At 39.1% G+C, this 20,735-nt stretch overlaps 1 protein-coding gene across 1 annotated transcript in view; it reads left to right on the forward strand.

Moving 5' to 3' along the window:
* Positions 1-20,735, forward strand: part of kcnn3 (potassium intermediate/small conductance calcium-activated channel, subfamily N, member 3) — a 74,521-nt gene that overhangs the window by 40,244 nt on the left and 13,542 nt on the right. The window contains exons 4-7 of the mRNA XM_055047899.1: positions 4,401-4,697; positions 7,179-7,300; positions 9,480-9,621; positions 16,586-16,696. Of these exons, the coding sequence (XP_054903874.1) occupies positions 4,401-4,697; positions 7,179-7,300; positions 9,480-9,621; positions 16,586-16,696 (672 nt within the window). The remainder of the gene's footprint in view (positions 1-4,400; positions 4,698-7,178; positions 7,301-9,479; positions 9,622-16,585; positions 16,697-20,735) is intronic.

The following is a 20,735-nucleotide window of genomic DNA, read 5'->3' on the forward strand; positions in this document are numbered from 1 at the left end:
ATGTGTGTGCACACAGGGAACACTGAACAAAACACTTGAGGTTTTGCAAGATCATGAATTCTGCAAGCGTTCGTATCCACAGACGATTTAAAGGAGCTTCAGCCTCATCATGACACCGATCAGTCAGCTTGGACACATGAGGCGTCACGTCTGCTTGCTGCTTTGCTTGACCTGCTGTTGGACTTGTTTTGTTTTCCTAAATAAATGTTTGTGGGCCCTCAAAGCCCCTGAGATGAATCATGAGGTAAAGTGCAATTGTTTGAGCCCAGGCAGTTTCTCCGGGCTGGACGGCAGCTGGTAAACTCAGCTGATTTACAGTCGGGGAGTTTATTGTTTCTCTCACGGCGCTCCAGCTTTCTGTTTTCCTTCTCCGACTTGCTCTGCACCCCTTCCATCCACAACAATAATCTCTGAAACATTGTGGTTTACGATTATAACATTTCGATCGATCTGAAATGTTGAACATTTACGTCAGTGTATTTTGTGCAGATCAGATAAAAGACAAACATATCTACAGAAATTACTCCAGTATGGAGCGTGGCTGACGCCATTAATGTGTTCTGTTATTGGTTATGCTTGACTGACTTTGATTCTTGAAAAATAAAATCCTCTTTATCATAATTTTTCTAGCTGGCACATAAAGGTTCTGGGTCACAAGTAACTGGTAAATTGAGCTTCTTGTAATCTCATCCCCCTTCACAAACACTGTGATTCCATTTGAGGAATAGTTATTCTCCAGCATGATGCTGCCACCACCATGCTTTTACTGTTTATATGTTTTGTTTTTATTTTTTTCTCAGCATCTGATACGACTTTTTTCAAAGCAGTTGCAAGCACAACCGGAAGACATTAGTTTCAAGTCTATTCCTAAAAATAGCTTTGTTTGAAATATTCCACTTTGGAGACAGTTTTCTCATTCTCCGCCCCCCGCCATTAAATTACAAAAGGTTGTGATATGCCTACCCCCTGGCATGGAGTGTTTGGAAAGGATGAAATAGGACTCAGTCCAACGAGTTTGAATTTTTGTGATTCATTTGCCTCTAAGTGCAGAAGCAAACCAAAATGTCCCCCTTTCCCTGATATCCCCTTGTACCTATCTTTATCTCTCTATTTCCTCTCCTCCTCACTCATCTACTTCCACTGCACTCTGCTCATCAGCCCCTCTCCCGCCGCTCCCTCTCCTCGCCCCGGATCCTGTCAGCTCCTCCTGGAAGGAGGGCCCCCTCGCTGAAAACCTGCTCTTACCACCTCCTTATAACAGCAGCTTTGGTGACAATATCAAGAGTAACCACAGCAATTACGAACACGAAATATCCACAAACATGGAGGGAAAACCGCAATTAAAGGAACGCTTGTAGTGAAGCCGGAAATTTGATTTCACTCTGGAGGACGACAGTGAACAAGAAATACTATCTGAAGCTATTCCTGCAGGGAAAGTCTAAATGAAAGTTGTGGTAAACGTAATGGGTGAGCGTGTGATGTAAGTGTGTGTTAAACATGCGACTGTGTTCATTTAGCAAATGAGACAACTATATTAGCCTTTAATTTACAGGGAAGGTAGAAACATATGTGCACAAAATCTGGGTCATCTACAGAAGTAAAGCTTGATATTCACCCACACTGGAAAAAAATAAAGCTAATATCTGTTTTCCAAGAAAAGTAGCAGGGTAAAGCTTTCCTGCTGGCTGCGAGCCACCGTGTTCCCTTGACACAAATTTATTTGTCAAATAAAAGAGCCAGGAGATTTACTTGGCTAAAGGAAAGATTATAACTGAGTACTTGGCAATTGGCTTATTCTACATTGGATTTAAAGTAAATGTACTCCAGTGATTTTGAAATGCTTAATGTGTTGTGTTTTAAGTAATTTGTTCTTCTGCTGGTGAGGTGTTACTGTCATACAAATAACTCCGCAAAGTTTGCTAACCATTTAAAACACCGACAATTATAGACTTGTCATCTGCTTATGATACAATTCATCCCCATGCAGCACATTTTTTTTTATTTCAGAGGTCCCATGGATGAAATATTGTTATACAAAACTCTCCACTTCTACTATCCATCACCTAACAAAAATATATTGCATGTTCATATGTTTATATGCATGACAAATGAAGAGTGGGACAATTTGACGGTACAGTCTTCTGGGATAAAAAAAAAAATCAGTTTCACAATGAATAGAAAAAAAATACAGATGAATAAAATAACATTTGAAATCCAAAGTTTTATTCTACTTTTCCCTCAAACGTTCATTGTTGGTGTTTTTTAAACAGTCGATGCCTCTCAACACACAAGCAATACATAAAAAACAAAAAACAATGAATGAGAGAAAATAAGCTTTTTAAACATATCTGTGTTGTTGCTCTGCTCTGCAGTTTTAACAACAACAATAGCACATTTTTATTTGTCTGAGCTTTTAATAAACCCCAGACACTTTGCAAGAATAAAGCAATTACACAGACTTTGTCACATACAGGCGTTATTGTCATTCAACAGCATGTTTGTAATGTATCTATGGAACAAAATTACATTGAAAAGCTCCAGTAAAATGAATAAATAAATAAAACTAGTAAAAATAAAAAGTTTTGTGGGGCTCAGTTTGACAAGAATCTGGGTTTCTAAAAGACGAGGGGAAGGATGTCCAGTGTTGAGGTTTAATGTGTTACTTGGACTAACTCACACTTTAACTTGTAAAGAAATCTCTTATGTCCATCTATGTTTTTTAGACATCCTGTCACATAATTACCAAATGTTAATGTCAATAAAAGCCCTGACATTAAAATCCAGCTGAGTCATGTGACCCAGAGCATGTTAACATCTTGCAGGCAGATGAACACAGACTCCTGAACACTTCCAGGCGCTCTCTACAACCAGATGGAGTGTCAGCTGGATGGACCAATCACACTTTAGCAAGAAACATTTGATGAGCTCCTCGGCACCCTGAAGGAAAACAGGCTTCAGCTTGACCAGCCGTTTTCCTCTTGGTCCTTGTGCATAAATTTTATCCTGTTAAAATAGTGCAACATTGTGTTTGAACCAAATGTGACTTTTGAGAGGGAAATGGGGGAATATAGGAGTCATCCTCCTATATTCCTCTTTCCACATTGCATCTGTGCTTTAAAATGTTTGTGTGAGCTGGAAGTCAGTAGAAGCTTTATTATTTCTTTATATAACATCGTTGTACGTTAACCTCTCAGTTAAGCATCAGAAGAAATTGATTGAGAGGATCGATCAGGCCAGCAAGATCAATGGCTCTAACCAACATCTTCTGCAGAAATGAAATGATCCAGAAGAAGGATACTCAGGTCCAAAATAATTCTTCATTTCCTCTTCACTCATTGTTTCTGGTGTTCTGGCAGATGAATTAATATTCCAGTAACATTGAAAATTTGCTTTAAGAAAACTCTTTAGTGTGTTTGAATTCCTATGTGTATATTTCGGATGAAGACCGGGAAACAAGTTTGGGTGATCAAACATTCTCTTTTCCTGAAACATGTCCACCTTTCTCGTTCTATCCTGGACGTCTTGTGAGCATTCATTGATTGATGACAATGTCCAGGTTTTTGTCATTTTTCAGGTGAAAACCTGAAAAAACATAAATTCACAGCTATACATCAGCCTTGTGTCATCCCCAACCATGAGAAGAAGGTTATTTCTTCTAATATTTATCAGAAGAAATGAACAAAGTGCACTTCAGTTGCACTTTGTTCACAGAGTGCAACAAATGGGTTGACAAATGGGTAGCAAATATGTGCAAATTTAATTTACCATCTTTTCTTCAATTGCCTGTATATTCAGCAAGCAGTCCTCAGTTCTTCACTCACAGTTTTCAATATTTTTTAAGTCTTTAAACATCATACAATACAGTGCATTGGCCATATATGGAGCATACAGAAAAGATTTGGAACTTTTTTCATTTTAACACAAGGTGATAGACTTCCTCTGACTTCAGGTTTTTTCCAAAAGTGGATGTTTGGCCTCCTTGACCCCCTTTTACCCTTTATTTTCACTCGTAGCCTGCAGAGTTACATGGAGTCATAAAACAATGCCCTTTCTGTGTAAAACAACGAAATAGCAGTAATTCAGTAATTACAATCCTATTTTGCATTAGAGCCGGTACTCCACGACTCTCTGGTTTAATTTTAGAAAGACGAGCCTTGCAGGTTATATGAAAACGAGCCAGAGGACTGCAAGGGGGCTGAACTGCTGATTAAATGGATTTTGTTTTACATCGCAGGAAAGACATTTACTTTGATTTGCTGCTGGTATCTACAGTCATCAAATCAGTCTGCTGTAGTGTTGAGGGGACTCTGCCAAAAGATCATGAAGTTTTTTTGTCCCATAGAGCTATTAAAAGACATCTCATTCTTTTCACTGACTTGCCTCTTGACTGTCCCCCACAGCTGTTCGTCATAGACAACGGGGCAGACGACTGGCGCATCGCCATGACCATGGAGAGGGTTCTGCTAATAGCCCTGGAGCTGCTGGTGTCTGCTGTGCATCCTGTGCCTGGGGACTTTAAGTTCCAGTGGCGGGCGCGGCTGGCCTTCTCGTATGCGCCTTCACAGGCTGAGGCAGACCTGGACATGGTTCTGAGCGTGCCCATGTTCCTGCGCCTCTACCTCATCGCCAGAGTCATGCTTCTGCACAGCAAGCTCTTCACTGACGCCTCCTCTAGGAGTATAGGTGCCCTAAATAAGGTCAGAAAACTTTATTGCTTGCAGGTGCTCAGTGTATGGCTTCAAGAGAGTGATATTCTTCAAGATTTAACTGGACTGAAGTGGTGAAAATCCTAAGCTACAGATGTCAAGAACTTCCGTCTCTCAATATAAGAGTTCCTTCTTTCGTTCTCTGCTCCAAATCAGATCTTCTTTTCATCAGCTTACTCTCCTGGTTTGTTGTTGTGCTTAGAGATTTGCTTTCATAATACAGTATGAGATGAGAGTGCCTAGTGGGAACAACATATTGCACATGGCTCAAAAGGGTCGTAAAAAACAGGAGAAGAATGAAGTTAGGAAATGAGGATTGAAGAACAACTTAGCAGACCCATGGTTCTCAAACTGCTGGGCTGCCTTTACTGGTACCGTAATAGTAATTTGATGGTTTTATCAAGCTAAGCCTGATTTGTATGGTAAATATAAATAAACAACTCAGTCAGTAGGACAGAGGAACTCAGTAGGAAATGTGGAGTAGAGAAAATTTCAAGAACTCCCAGTCGGGGATAAATTCAGTGACAATAAATGATGTTCCCGGTATTTCCAAGCTAAAAAACTGGATCTGGGAGTGACATGATACCGTACCTAATGATGCTCCTGTAACTTACCAAGTTACCAAGCTTAAGCTACAGCTGACCATTATCTAAAGAGTAATGCAGGTGTTGTGATCCCCCTAAGAAGATCACATCACATAGTAATTGTGATCAAAGTAAGTACCCTATCTAAATAACACCAGATCTCGTCATGAGCTGTTTTTGTCCCTACATGTTTGCGCCTCTAGTTTCAGTTCTCTCTCACGAAATGGCACGAAATGGCAAACTTTACAAAACGTGCATTCATACTCTGTGTCACTGGCATTGAGTCACATGCTCTAGCAGTTGGGTAAACGCGCATTACCTGCCACAGGCAGGAAGACATGTTGCAAAAACCTGCAATGAAGGGAAGGATATCTGCACAAAATGTCATTTTGATGGCTGCATTCATTCTCCTGCAGAAGTAACTCTTTTCCTGGTACGTAAAGTGAAGGTACAAGTACCAAAATAGGCAAAGTGTTTCATGTCCTTCACCTGATATGCAGCAAAAACTCAGCCATCACTGAGCAAATGGTTTTGACCTGGCCTGACTATCATAGGGGAAACACTCCCTCCAGCTGTGTGAGGCTGAGCTTGGTAAGGAAATACGTACATGATAGTTAGAGAGAGAGAGAGACAGCAGATAAAACTGGAGCGAGACAGGGACAAATAAAATATGAGATAAAGAGAGAGACAGAAAGATGGAGAGAGGCAGATAAAAAAGACATAGAAATTAAGATTGATTAAAGCAGTAAGTTGCTCTTCAGAGGATTTGCTGTTATTATAAGACAGCAATGGCCAAGACCAAATCCCTCTGGGAAACACTGAGTCTACCATTTGCAAAACAACCTAACAACAATGTCTTTCTCTCCATTTTGTACATTTAAGCATGCGAGTATAATTTGCATTAAGGTGCTGAATGAAGCATTTTATGAGATACAATTTGTGAGCTGTGTGTTTTCTGTGTTAAGTTGGCTAAGTTTTAAATGCAAGCCAGCCATGTTGGTTTTTAAGATCAGGATGAATGGAAATCCTCCAACCTTAAGTCCAGTTTTTATTTATAAAGTTCTGCATTTCCTGAACTTTACTCCTTCTTCTATTCACTCAATGTTGCATCCATTCATCTCTCCTACCTTTTCATTTGTCTTTTTTCCCTTCCTGTCTTGGTTCTTTCTCCTATTATGCTATAATTTAATATCTTCAGTTGTGCTGCTGTTTGAAAATGTTGCTATGCTGTTGTTTGGAAACTTGATATTTACTGAGGTGGAACTGGTTATTAAAAAATAGAGGGAATGAGGTACGTTTATTCTTCCATTTAACAATAAACAGGAGAATAATATCAGGATGTTAAGCTGTGACACACTGTTGTAATCTGTGAATTAGGTGTAAAAGAAGGACAGCAATAGAGACGAACTGGACTTCAGTCGAGTAATTTAAATGTTTGCTGCCATAAATATGACGACATTCCTCTGGCCGTCTCGCTCACAGTGACAAGGAGAGGAGGTCAAGTTGCCACTGAAGTGCTGCTCTGAAATGACAACTCATTTATCGTTCGCTTTATCCTTCCAGGGCCCAAACATCAAATGATCCATCTGCCAGGAGCTCCCCGTCTGCCTCTTATTGACAAATGAGTCACGTTTAACAGCTACTCAGAAACGGGCCAATTACTCAGAGACACAGTAAAGCTTGACCCAAAGCGGAGGTCAGGACCTGCTCTCTGCTCCTATTAGTGTCAGTATCTCAGAGTCCCACTTCTGTCAACCGCTACTGTAAAGACTAATTAGGAAAATTTCCAGTCTGAATGGGGATTTAGAGGTTTACAAGAAGATTGTTTTAGATTCAATGTACTGTCCTTTATCAGCTCCATTGTGCTCAGTTTGTGTTCTTATTTCAGGTCCATTTTAACACAAGGTTTGTAATGAAAACCCTCATGACCATCTGCCCTGGGACGGTGCTGCTGGTCTTCAGCATCTCTCTGTGGATCATCGCTGCCTGGACTGTACGAGTGTGTGAGAGGTCAGCATGGGACTTAATGCATCTGAGTGTATTTCTGGTTTTAGTAATTATGTGATAATATTAGGAAATTTAAATAACCAATTGCATTTGGAAAATGTATATATGAGGAATGTCTGTGTAGTTATAATTCTTCAAGATTCAAATTCAACTATTTTTCAGCTAAATGGTGAAGATGTAGGAACTTCACAACTTCATTCTTTGTTGTACTTTATGGTGTATTTATTCATACAAAGTGTTTAATATTTGCAAATATTTAACTAGGATAGATAAATAAGGAAGGGTGTGGCTTATTATTTTCTTCTGAAAGACTAGCCAAAGTCTGATTCTTATTAATATTGCAGCCAGAAGTTGCATTTTGCAGACGATTATCCTAAAATGGTTCAGATGTTAGGCTTTCTGCCAATTTCATGTTTAGATCTCTCCAATCACTTTCACACTGAAAACAAACCTAACACGACCGGCTGTTCTCATCCACCAATTTATTTCTTGAAAATTTATACAAATAAATTTTCAAGAAATAAATGATGTTTTTTAATATGCATTCTAAAAGAGAATAACTTTACTTAATGCACCAACAAATCTACAGCCATGCTGGCTACTGATGCAGGAAAAAACACCGACAAGCTACTCAGTTGTAGCTGAGAGGTGTTGTAAAGTGGTAATCGCATGACTCGTTACATTTGAAGGATAATTTAATTTCATCAGTTGTGTAATGTTTCTAATGCGTATAATGCCAAATGTGACTGACTGCTTTGATGAGTCCTGATGCTTTTGGAGATAATCTCAGAGATAACGGGAAATGTCACTTGGTTAATAAGCTTGATTAAAAACATCATTGACTGGCTGCTGGGCGGCCAAGTTTCACATTCATCTTTAATTGACATTTCCTCTCCACTCCCTGCAAATTGCATTCAGAAATAAAGTTTATTTTCAAAGTAAAGAATGTGTCCATTAAAAACTTTCTTGCTCGGTGTCTTAGTGTGAAAGACAAATTTTCAAGGTTAAGTTGTTTTTTTTTTAATTATTTTTCTGTTGAATAGGTTTTTGAAAGAGGAGATTATTTTTCTGATCTGTACTGGGTTTGGTAACTATGGGAACTAGAATGATGGAGTTGCAGTAATGCGTTTTATTCGGTGCTGGGAAAAATTGCAGGACACGTGTTTTAGTTTTGACGCCCACATTTACAGACTGAGTCAGTAAGCCTGTTATGTTTTACTATTACTGCAGTGTTTTGCAAAAGTGGTTGCTCACCTTAAACGTTTTTCCACGTTTCATCACTTCGCAACTACAAAATTCACTGTACCTTATTGTGACGGACCAGGTTTTCAAAACTTAAGGAATAAAAATCTGAAATGCTGAAAAGTTGCAGAGAAGCTGAGAAAAGCGATAGGTTATAACTGCCTTTAGCGGTGAACATTTCATGAAGCATGAGTTTGTCAAAACAACAAATGTGCCAAGACACAGCCATCCATCTAAACAACTAAAAAGGCAATGGTAGCTCTAGAGGAGCTGACAAAATTCACAACTCAGTTTGAAGAATCTGTAAAAAGTACCACTATAACTGTCCTAATATCGATTAGTGCTGTCATCTTTTATTCATGTGGTCAATCTGAAAATTTAACGCGTTGATATTACATAACGCAAACTAATCAAACTACCTACATGACGAGAAACAAACAGCGAAAGGTGAAAGTTTTCAGCGACAGCAGACAGCAACAGATGCTTAGCTGGATGAGGACAAGAGACGGTCGCTGCATCGCACAAGTTCCACATGAAATGAATGGAGATCCATTGTTTTACTGATCGACAGCCTCTTACAGCAATATGCATTTAGTGAAACATTAACACTGCACAACACCCTGAAGAATCCATCCTCACATGCCAACTGCATGTGAGTTGATGGGATGATAAATGGAGCAAAGTATTGGACAACACTGAAAGAAAAACCTGTTAGAGTCCCCAAAAGGTTTGACACTGAGGTGGAGCTGGACCTTCTGCAGGACTGGAACTGAGAAGCACTTAACACTTAAAACCTCAATAAAACATTGGTGTTTGTCAGTGTAATAATACAAAATCTGAAAATGTTCAGGAGATGTTTATATTTTTAGAAGGTGTCGTATCCACTATTCGTCTTATACCACTAACTATCTGATATAAACTGGGTTTTATTTTTCTTCAGGTATCACGATGCTCAGGATGTGACCAGTAACTTCCTGGGGGCGATGTGGCTTATCTCTATCACTTTCCTTTCCATCGGCTACGGAGACATGGTTCCTCACACCTACTGTGGCAAAGGAGTCTGTCTGCTCACAGGCATCATGGTCAGTGTATTTTCTGTCCCTCCTCCTCCTGTGTCCCTCACAGTCTCCCCAAGGCGCTGTCCTCACCATGTTCAAAGGTCAGCAGATTGGAGAACATGCTGTCATTTGCGAGAGAAATGCTGCCTTGTGTGATTTGGGCAATCCTCTCTGAATTAGCTGCATCTGTGCTTCTGTGTGTTTTGGTCGCGTAGGCGTCCAAACAAGAGCACATTAGCGGTTTGTGTGTGTTTTTGTGTGTTATTCGTGTTTCTGTCCTCATTGCATAATGAAGGTCCTACCTTTCAATGTGCCATGTCCTCCCACTCTCACTTTCTCACTACCTCCATCATTCCTTCATTTTCTTTCTTTGCCACTCTCTGCCCCTTACATTTCATCAAATCCTTTTGTTTTTTTCTCTTTTTTCTTCTCTTCTTTTGTTCTGTCTCTTCTTCTCCAAGGCCACATGTTTATTTTTATCGTCCATCTGCTAGCAGTAGTTTTTAAGCAGACAACTTCTACACTGCCAGTGAGGTGATCTGTCTTTCTCCAACTTATTTTCATTCTCATTTTCTTGTTTGATTCTCTCTCTTTGTCATATTTCCTATTTGTCAAACAGTCTCATTTTCATTCAGGCTTTTTGCAAACAGTTCTGAGTGTAAAAAACTATCTCGGTAAATATTTAGTTAAATTTTAAACTAAATGTTAAAATGAGATGATTGCAGTTTGATATTTTGTCCAGTGCTAAATGACATGCTAATAAATATCCTAGGAGTTCAGTTTGACATGACTCTTACTTAACTTATCTTTAATAAAGTTATCCACAGTGATAAAGAAGCCCTTTTATTCTCGCTTTCTTTCTCTGTAGCTCGTCTCATAATTCCCACTGTGAGCTCCTGTCTAAGGTCACCAAGCTGTTACACTTCACCTCACTTTTACAGCCTCTTTGTTTTTTCTTTTTTTTAAATATCCTAGCGGCACCTCTATTAATAATGTAATGAGAGCAGAGGCAAGGTTGGTGACATTACTGCATGGTGGGGACAGGAGTGCATAACAGCACAAAAAGTCAGAACCACAACAACCTCTCATTTTTACACTCCACTAACTCAAGAAAAATGGGATATGGCTCGATATTATGACATTTTCCTTCTATTACCATCACTGCAGGAATTTTTATAATCCATTTTCAACCTTATTTTAACATAATGTGCGTGTTTAGTATGAGGGCACTGAAAATTGAGTAACAGTATTTAAGCCACTTCAGAAGTTCCCCAAGACACGGTTTAATGACTGCTCAATGAAAACAAGAGCACAGCTCAAAAATGCTTGAAATGACTCGTTCACAAAAAATAACACTTAGAAACTTCCTTGAGCTGTGTGTACACTGCTCTTTGAAAATATTCAGATAGATGATTCAGTGTTCTCCCAAAAACAGCATGTGTATTCTTTTATCCTCACCGTATCCAACCTCTCTGTGTGTTTGCCAACTCACCTACCTTCCTCACTTTGCAGTCCATTAAATGTGTGAGCAAACACACCGTTTCACGCAAGATAGACACACACGGACCCCTTTTGTTGGGTGAATCATCCAATAGATGTTTAAGATAGAGTGAAACTCTCACCACAACACACACATAGAAAGAGACAGACATAAAACAGAGGGGTGGATACAGATAGTCCCAAGCCCACTGCTACAGACTGGACTGAATACCCCCTCCACATACACACACACACACACACACACTGTCAGAGAACTTGACATGCACTCTCAGCGTGGTGCCCACACACACATTTTTCTGACAAACACACACACGTAAACAAGTGCTCCTCAGAGCGGTCAGAGTGTTTTATTTTTGTTGAACATCAGATGGTTATGTTGCTTCACAGGAAAACATCCAGTGGAGTTTCAGTCGGGGAGAAAAACGCAGCATAAAGAGGATATGTTTTATTATTGTTTGCCTATGCCTGCATGCGTGGATGTGTGGTTGAGAGTTAATGTAATGAGTTTGAACGAGAGAAATTTTCACTGATGTTACTATGACAACACATGAAGGACTATACCATCGTATCGAGGCTATCTGGGGGTGTTCCAGGTGTTAGTGAGCACATGTGGGCGGTTGTGTGTTTGTTGTCACCGGGTGGATGGTGGGAGGGTAAAAAGCTTTAAAATGCTGTGAACAATGTGAGATATTTGTCTTAAATTAAAATACAACCAGGGACTCTTTCCTCAATGAATCAAATTATGAGAATGCAGGATCACATTGACAACTGACTGCATGATTTGCAGATTTGCCCACAATCTGTTTTTTATTGTTTTAGTCACAAATCATCAAGCAAATTTTTAAATGATCCAAAGATAATCTGTGTAAATGCGAAATGCCCTTTTGCAAAATGTCAAGTTAGCCCGAACCTGATAGGAAAATTAATTACACTACACTAACTGTGGTTAACCACCTTTATTGGTTAAACTTTACAAGCCAGATCAAGGCCTGTAGAATCAAAACCACTACCAAGTAAACACAATGTTTGGTCCACCAAACATTTTGAAGGTGTTTTTTTTGTTACAATGTTTGAGTTAAGTGACTTGCTATATTTAGACTCTCTGGTACCTTTTTTCTGGCCCTGACCTTAACCTATTATTATATATATCTATATTGATCAACCCTAAGATCTAGACCTATTTATGCTCCTTCTACATAAAGGGTGACAATTAAATTAGTCACTGAGCACTTACACCATAAAGATCATAGGTGTTAAACTCCAGGCCTCCAAATCCAGTGTCCTGCAACTTTTGCATAGGTCTCTACTTCAACACACATGAATCAAAAAGTTATGTCATTAATTGTAGAACTCTGTATAATTGTTGTGACTCTGATTCCATGCTGAGGCAGCCTTCAGGCATTTGATTCAAGTGTATTTTATCGTAAGCATTTGTAGCGATTTCAGGATACCAGCCAACGAGGAGCTGGGACCCAAACCACAGATTTAAAATTGTGATGTTCTCTAAATTATCAGGGTGTGACAGACTTACTCTGACTTAAGTGTCATTCCTAAATTACAAAAAGTTGATTTCCACAGAGCCCTGTCCAAATTCACAAACTACTGAATTATCTGGATTTCCACAAAATTTGCAATGACGGTATATAAGGAGCAATTTATTTACTGAAATAATTAAGATCATAAGTGAATTATGTACAAAGTTTTAGCATTTTTATGGACTTGAGCATGTAAACGTATTTATTCCCACGTCTGACACTCTGTATTCCTGCATTGACTCCAATTTTTATACCCTGGAGTTATGCCTTTTTTAAATGCAGTCTGTTTTCTTGGCCTCAGTTGCAGCTTTATTTTTGTATAAACTCTTCTTTGTCAGGTTTAAGAGAATAACTACTTTTCAAACGGCTTTGTGCTCTTTCATCCTCTAAGTGCATGCATTTTGCATTCAAAATAGTTGAAATATCCCCAGTTTTTTTTCTGTTTTTATTCCCACTGACCTGGTTTTGAAACTATTTCCAGTTGTGTTTTTGCTTAAACCTGTTTGTCTGTTTCGGACTAAGTAGAGTGCATACAAATTGCACGAGATAATCCCTCAAAGAAGGCTCGACAGTTGATGACACACTGGAAAGCATGAACAGCAAAGAGAAATACTGAAATAGTTCAACTCAAAAACAGTCTAGTAGTGATATTTTGATATTGCATTACAAATCTATAATAGACAGGCTCTTTAAATGTCAAGCTTCTCTTTTGGTTTGTTTCTCTATGCGTGGTGTGAATTTACTAAACAATCTTTCTGTAGCCTGATGACTTTAAATCACAACAACCACTGCTGTGTGCTGTCATGTCCCATTCTAGATTTCCCACCTTTTTCCAAACAATTCATAAAGATGCCCAACGATACCCAGATTACATAGGACATGAACTGAGGAAGCTTTGACTACTCACATAGTTGCAATGGGATTTAAAGTTGTAGTTTAGTGGGAATAAAAACAAAAGCAGACATGTTCTCCCTTGTGAATCTGAGCAGTTAAATGAATGGGATTTTTTTGCAATTCAAAAACAATAGATGTGTATGTAGAAGGCATGGATGCTATGTGGTGCAAGTGCATTTGACCTATATGTCATCGATGGTATAGATCATCCCTTTATAAAGGGATGATGTATAGCGGTTTCCGTCTTTGGAGCATACAGGTTTGTTACGAGGAAAGTCAAGTTTATTTACATACTACTTTATTGTTTAAGCAAAAAAGCAACTGGAAATAGTTTCAAAATCAGGTCAGTGGGAATAAAGACAGAAAAAAAACTGGGGATATTTCAACAAACAATTTTGGGCCTCACAGTTCTTAAAGGTCATTTCTAAAAGTATTTTAAGAGTTAAAGTTCATAATAGTCTTATTAGAAAGATATTTACCAGTTCTGGCTTGGAAGGGTTGCTAGTAGAAAGGATCCTCTTTCTAAGAAGAATATGGTGAGAAAAAAAATGGGTTTGGAAAGTTGGAGCTGAATTATCTTTAGGACCATCAAGACGAACCATGTTCTTTGAAGAGATGAGACTGAGATAGTTTCTCTGGCCATTACTGCTATATTTAATGAAAAACAATATATTAAAAACCATATATTTAAAACTCTTAAATATGGTAATGGAGGGATAATGATCCAGGCACCTAGGAGTTGCTAAGACAACCATGATAACACCAAGGTATTATAGTGTTGAATGTGAGGCTTTTTGTTCCGCTGCTCAAGTTTGACTTAATCTGGGTCGTCAACAGATAGATGAAGGATCTACAGCACAACACAATGGAGGAATACAAGGAATTAGGGTTTTGCACTGGGCCAACTATGAAGGAAAATCCCTTGGTGGAAGCTTAAGAGAGCTGCCAAAAACAAATTCCTGCAACCATCAATGACGTGAGGCGTCTCTGATGGTTGCATCATTATAGTCATGAAGACATGACTATAACTTTGCTACAAGCTGTTTAATAGTAGTGTGCACTTGGGATGCATGATTTTAAAGAACCTGATTTGGATACTAATTTTGAAAATTGCAAAGGCAATATCAATACTAAACCATTTTCTGACACTTTTCTGTCATTGTGATTTCCCTGCCACTATTTCTGAACTCTTATTCACTAAAAATGCACATCAGTTATCAGCGCTGGGGTTAGTGAAGGTCTCTATTCGAATTTATTACTGGTAAACACAATTTGAATGTGTGGCAACAAAATACAACATCAAATATTCCTTCTAAGCAATCTTTTGTTGTTGCGATATTATAAACATTAATATTGCGATGACACTTGTGACTCGACATACTGTGCAGCTTGAGTTTCTACCCATTTTATCGCAAGACTCCTCAACATTCATGAAGACCCTTTTTGCTTTGACTGTACAAGCACAGATGGAGCTTCCCCTCTTTCTGATTGCTGTGCCGTACTGGAGGAAGCAAAGGGAAACACCCTGACAGGCGTATAAAACAAATCACAGCAGCACAGCCATCATCAGTCGTGTCACTCTGCGGAGATTGCAGAGGGAACCCTGCTGGAATCAAATGTATGCGGGCGCATACATAAATAAACTCCCATATACACACAGAAGAGCATGCACACACTCCCAATAACAAGTTCATTCACATACACACAACTGGGCTGCCCTGGTGAACCAGTCGCTTCCCTACTGATCCTGACCAGGACGGACCCCCGTGCAAACAGCGCGGTATTTGCACGTACTGTGACGCTCATTCATTGAGCACATGTATGAATGCTCTAAGGGTTTTCCTTTGGCTCTCATCATATTTTATTCATAGCTGTTGTATGAGCGCAAATAGAGTGGATGAGAGCATAGACGTGGGCACTAATGCCGGCTTGTGCGTTACATCTCACTGAAGCCAAACTTATTTTTGGCAAACCTTTCTTGTCTTTTAAGAGTGTGCACGAATTCTTGGCTCTGTCCTTCCTACACGTTTCAGGAATGCTGCACCCTATCTCAACTCGCTCTCTAAACTTGTGTTTGTCTTCTTCTACATCTCCCTTATTCTCCACCTCTGCCCCCCACATCCCCTCTGAGATGCACACACTAACAAGCAGGAAGGAAGACACTTGTACACTTTCATTAACCACTCTTAATCTTAATTCATTGCCTATCAAGAGATATGTGACCTCATTAACACTGCCTTCTTCTCCATTTTCCTCCCCTGCTATTTTACATGCACACACCCTCGTCTCCTCATTCATCCCTCCCTCCATGATTCCTTGCTTCACCATATCTCTTCTTCCTTTCTCCCTTTCTTTCCTCTCTGTGTGTGTGCCCCCTTCAGAGGAACCTGTGAGCACTCGGCAGCCCCATTCAAAACAGCGTCTAATCTGAAAGTTAATTAAGTCTGCCTTTCCTCTGTGTTCCTTCTCTTTTCCTCTCAAGCATGTCTTTCTGGTTGAGAGGCTGCTGTCACTCTCTCCCAAATGAATTTTGTCGTGTGTCCCACATGGGTTGAGTTGGAATACAGACAAACTGGTTTGTGTTTTACACTTTCACACGTCCTGAAGGCCTCCAAGACTCCAGTGAGAGGAGAAGACTGACACCATGTAATTCAAATTGACAGCATATAATTAAATGAAAGTAGGTGGTGTCGATTCTTGATTTTTTTAGGGGTTTTTTTGTTTGTTTTTTTGTCCAAAAGGAGGTACATTTTTCAGCTGCATATGTAGGGAATATATAGAAAGCATCTTACACCAGATGGAGTGGAAGTGAAAATAGATTTGGCTTGCTTCTCACCGTGAAGAAATGTGGATTTGGAGCAGAGCTGTTATTCCTAATCCTCTCCTCTCCCCCTATTCACTTCTCCTTCTGTCATTCAGCTCCTTGTATTTGCCCTTGCAAACCTCCAATTGTCTGGGGTAGCTCCCCATCCAGAAATCTCTCATATTAATGCGTCTGTACCCTGACTGAGTGTTTGTTTTCTGTTCCTCTCTTCTCTCTCTCCCTCTGTCTCTCTCAGGGTGCGGGATGCACAGCTCTGGTGGTCGCTGTGGTAGCCAGGAAGCTGGAGCTGACCAAGGCTGAGAAACACGTGCACAACTTCATGATGGATACACAGCTCACCAAGAGGGTGTGTATATGCTTGGCTTTACTTGGCAGTGGGCTATTGCAGAGAACACAAACAATGCCTTGCAAAAGTATTCAAACCCTGCAAGTTTTTCAGATGTTTCTGTACTGTAAATAAAAAGATATTTTCTCTGCGTTTTTGATGATAGACTAGCTAATAGAGTGCATACTGGTGCTCTGAATGAACCATAACTCATAGTTTGCATTTTTCTTTTTGCAAATGAAACTCTAGTCTTTGCATATCTAGTTAACCCTTTTTACTTTTGAATCCTAAATGATCCCCAGTGTAAACTGTTTTCTTCCAACCTCACCATTCATAACTGGTCCAGTGTTGTCACCTCACAGGCAAGGTCACATTTGTTTTCCACGAATGCCTATTGATGCATATTCAACACATTTCAAATATCGTATTGAAAGGACTGACTCCATCTAGTTGGTGGAGCTATGCCCAGCTACGCTTTATTTTACAAAATAACAGCATTCTAAATGCCTAATTTAACAATCAACGTTCAGTTTATAATCTTGACAGAAAAACACAAATACTTTTAATGCACCATTGTGACCAAAATACAGGGATTAAGGGATAAATAGGCAAGTAAATTTCATCTATGATTAATTGGATCTTAGTATCAATCCAAGCCTCAGAGGTTTGTTAGAGAACATCAGTGAACAAACAGCAACATGAAGTCCAGTCCATTAGTTGTGTACCAATGAAAAATGAAACAATTTTTTCTTTTTTTTTTTGCACTTGGCATGTTTGCACTACTTTGTAGTTTATTTCATAAAAACCCAGTTCGTGCTTGCATAAGAAAAGCACACATTTCGGTTTTCCTGTGGATTTGGTGTTGCAGGATTTAACTGAATTTTAATATCTGGTAAAACTGTTGCATCTTTCACCTGCCTAAAGTACCACATCACACCATCAACCTGCATTGTTGTGACGGAGAGCCGTGTTATTTGAGCGATAAAAGGTCATCTATCCAGCTCAGCCTGCTCTGCTCCCTCTGTTACTGCCTCCCTTTTTCTTTCCATCACCGTTCCTTTTCCTCCCACATGGCCATCCCTCCACCTCCCCTTTCCTTTGACATTTGTCTCTCTTACAGTAAATCCCTTTCTCTCCCTTTCTCTTTCTGCCACCCTACACCCTCTCCTTTTCTTGCCCCCTCCTCGCCTCCTTCCCTTCATCTCTCACTCCCTCCTTCCTCCAGTCCTTTTCAATTTTTCATACAGCTGAAAGACCCAAGTTTTAAAAATAGCTCCCATATCAAATATGTAGGGTACATTATGGCAGCAGGGTTATCTGGGTGTCTGAACGGGGTTGAGTGATCAATAATTTGAACATGAATAACATATCAACAAAGAAACAAACAGGCTTCAGAGCTATTGACTTTCACCTCGCCCTCCTGCCGTCTCCCTTCAGTTCATCCAAATCTGTTTTCACAAGACATTTGACATTTAATTATGATGCACATGATTGGTTTTCTGTCAATGTTTACATATACAAAAGTCCTGAGTCATTCTCCTTTTCTTTACAGTTTCCATAAAGACTTTCTTGTAACCTTACAAAGTGATAAACATTTCTCTGGGATTTCTGAGGTTATTCCAAAGGATTTTATGAGATTTTGCTGCATGTCACTTATTTTCTGGGGACAGAGATCGACTAGTACTGACTCAGCTTTCAGTTCAGCTTTTAGGATTCTCCATTAGATTCTGAAACTATTTGAGTCCCTTATTAAGTATCTCAAGCTGAAAATGCAAGTTCAGGAGAGTGCCAGCCAATGCTTTTCCACAGGTGCCAACACTGGTTGAGTCCCGAGAGCCACTCTGTTACAAGTCCTCTATTGTCTTGTGTTGTCACATATAAATTTTGCTACAGCCTTTTCAGCCGCCATACCATGATGTACTCACTTGTAATGGAAAATGACCAAACTGTGTAGACTTGAGTTGAGCCCAGTTAATTTGAGCTTAGCAGGTACTGGTTTCCGAAGCCACATAACTGGGATCTATGAAATCAAGAATAGATGTTAATAAAGTCAAGGGTCCTGAACTCAAATAACTAAAATTATGTTGAACGTTTCATAGAAATGCAAAGGACAGAATTTCAAAAATTTACAAGGTGTAACACAATAAAACAACCCTTAAAGATTATATTGACAAAATCCACGTGAAAGAAACTACTATGATTGCTTCGTGAAAACGTAAATGCTTATTCTTTACTGTTTTGTGTCTTTCTATCCTTTAATCCAAAACTTCTAGGAGATATCTCAATCTTGAATTTTGCCCTCTAATGTTTGATCTTTTAAGCTGGTTCTCAGTAACTCTGAAGCTGCCCGTGATTTTCTCTCTCTTTGGTTTAAATGTAATTCAAATTGCTGAAGTTTTTAGCAAGCATTAGACTCATCTGCACTTATTGGAGTTAAAGCAGTAAAAACCAGCATGTTGGAATTGTCTATATCTGCTCGGCCAGATGGTTTGTTGTGCAGAACCATCTGTCTGCAGACTGTTTGGAATAGGGCAGTCTTTTGGCAATATTTGTCAGGTGATTGGCTGAACCATCTGCCTGTCAATGTTTATACAGCCAGAGGTATTAAACTGTGAAGGGAAAATAAAACATATCCCCTCCTATGCAAAGCTCCTTGTGTTACTTGTTGGTCTTTTCACTCGACCTAGCAGGATGTATCCCTCCATAAAAAACTCATTAGTGTTTTTTTTTTTTTTTTTGTGGTTGTTGGAAAACATTTAGAAATTAAGTGCTTTGCAATAATATCAACACAGTCATGTTAGTCACTTTTCACGTGTGGTCCTTTCCAACTTCAGGCGTCGACAGTCTCCTTATTGTGCAACTATCTGGATCAAACTGTCCTTGTTTGATCTGTCCCAGTATAAACCTTTATGCTTTGAATGTTCTCTTATATATATTGAATATTTCTCTGTGTGACGAGACATTGCACTTTCATCTTAAAATGTCACTGATTATTCAAAAGTAAATAAGGACTCATTTAGCCACCATTAATCTTGGAAACACTTGACGGAGTTCATGGTTCTGACTGATAAGGCAGAAATAGAAGACCTTATGTTTGAAAGGAGAGACAGTAAATCTTGTGCACCTTGTGTCTTTGATTGATGTGTTGTGTTATCTTCAGAAACTGATTTTCCATCTTGTTGTTGTCCCTCTGTTTATCTCACTTTAGCTGAAAGCGTTTATTCTTTTCGTGCTAGGTTATCAGGTTATTTAAACTCAGGGTGTCTCCCAGCTGAACAGGTTGACCAAGAGATAACATAGGAGAGGAATAACCAGTCCCGGAGTTTCAGCTTGATTGGTGTGGAATAGTGAAAGATTTCACATCTTTATTTGGCTTGGTTCACTTTCGTACTGCTCTTCTGAAAGAAGACCAAACTGTCTGGAGAATGCCATGTTGTTACAATGTCTGCTGTGCCCTGTATGTCAAAATGTTTTAATATTCAATTTAAGACTGTAATTAGATATATTATGTATGCTAAATCTTCTTAACCACACAGATTAACATTAACAAGATGATAGCTCAGTTTGCTTAATGTAAACTGTTATAGCAATGTAAAAGCCAGAAACAAGTTTAATTTCAGTAAAAATGAACCTTTCAAATACGCAGAATGGCGTTCTTCTTTTCAACGGTGATCACTTTAGGTGGCTTCAGATACACTCTTCCTGGGACAAATACTCTATGTGAATGTGCTAAGTCATTATTTGCAAAAATAAAAACCTTAATATTCACTCACTTCTGTAACAGTATTTGTAGGATACAGTTCAACAAACCATAAACCCTCTATCCTCCAGGAAATACGACAGTAACTGTGACAGATATTAACCTTAAATAAAATGTGGTAAAATGAGGTAGTGTTGCATAACACAAAGTATCCTGGGCTATTTTACATCAGCTAAACCCTTTCGTCTTGATAATTCCTTCGTTTACTCTTCTTCATGTATGATAGGGGTGCGTAATTAATTAAATGTTTCATCTCATGTCTTTGTCTCTGATTGCCTCAGTGTACAACAAACAATCCCA

This window comes from Poeciliopsis prolifica, unplaced genomic scaffold (assembly GCF_027474105.1).
Source record: "Poeciliopsis prolifica strain line A6 unplaced genomic scaffold, Auburn_PproV2 SCAFFOLD026, whole genome shotgun sequence".
NCBI lineage: Eukaryota > Metazoa > Chordata > Actinopteri > Cyprinodontiformes > Poeciliidae > Poeciliopsis > Poeciliopsis prolifica.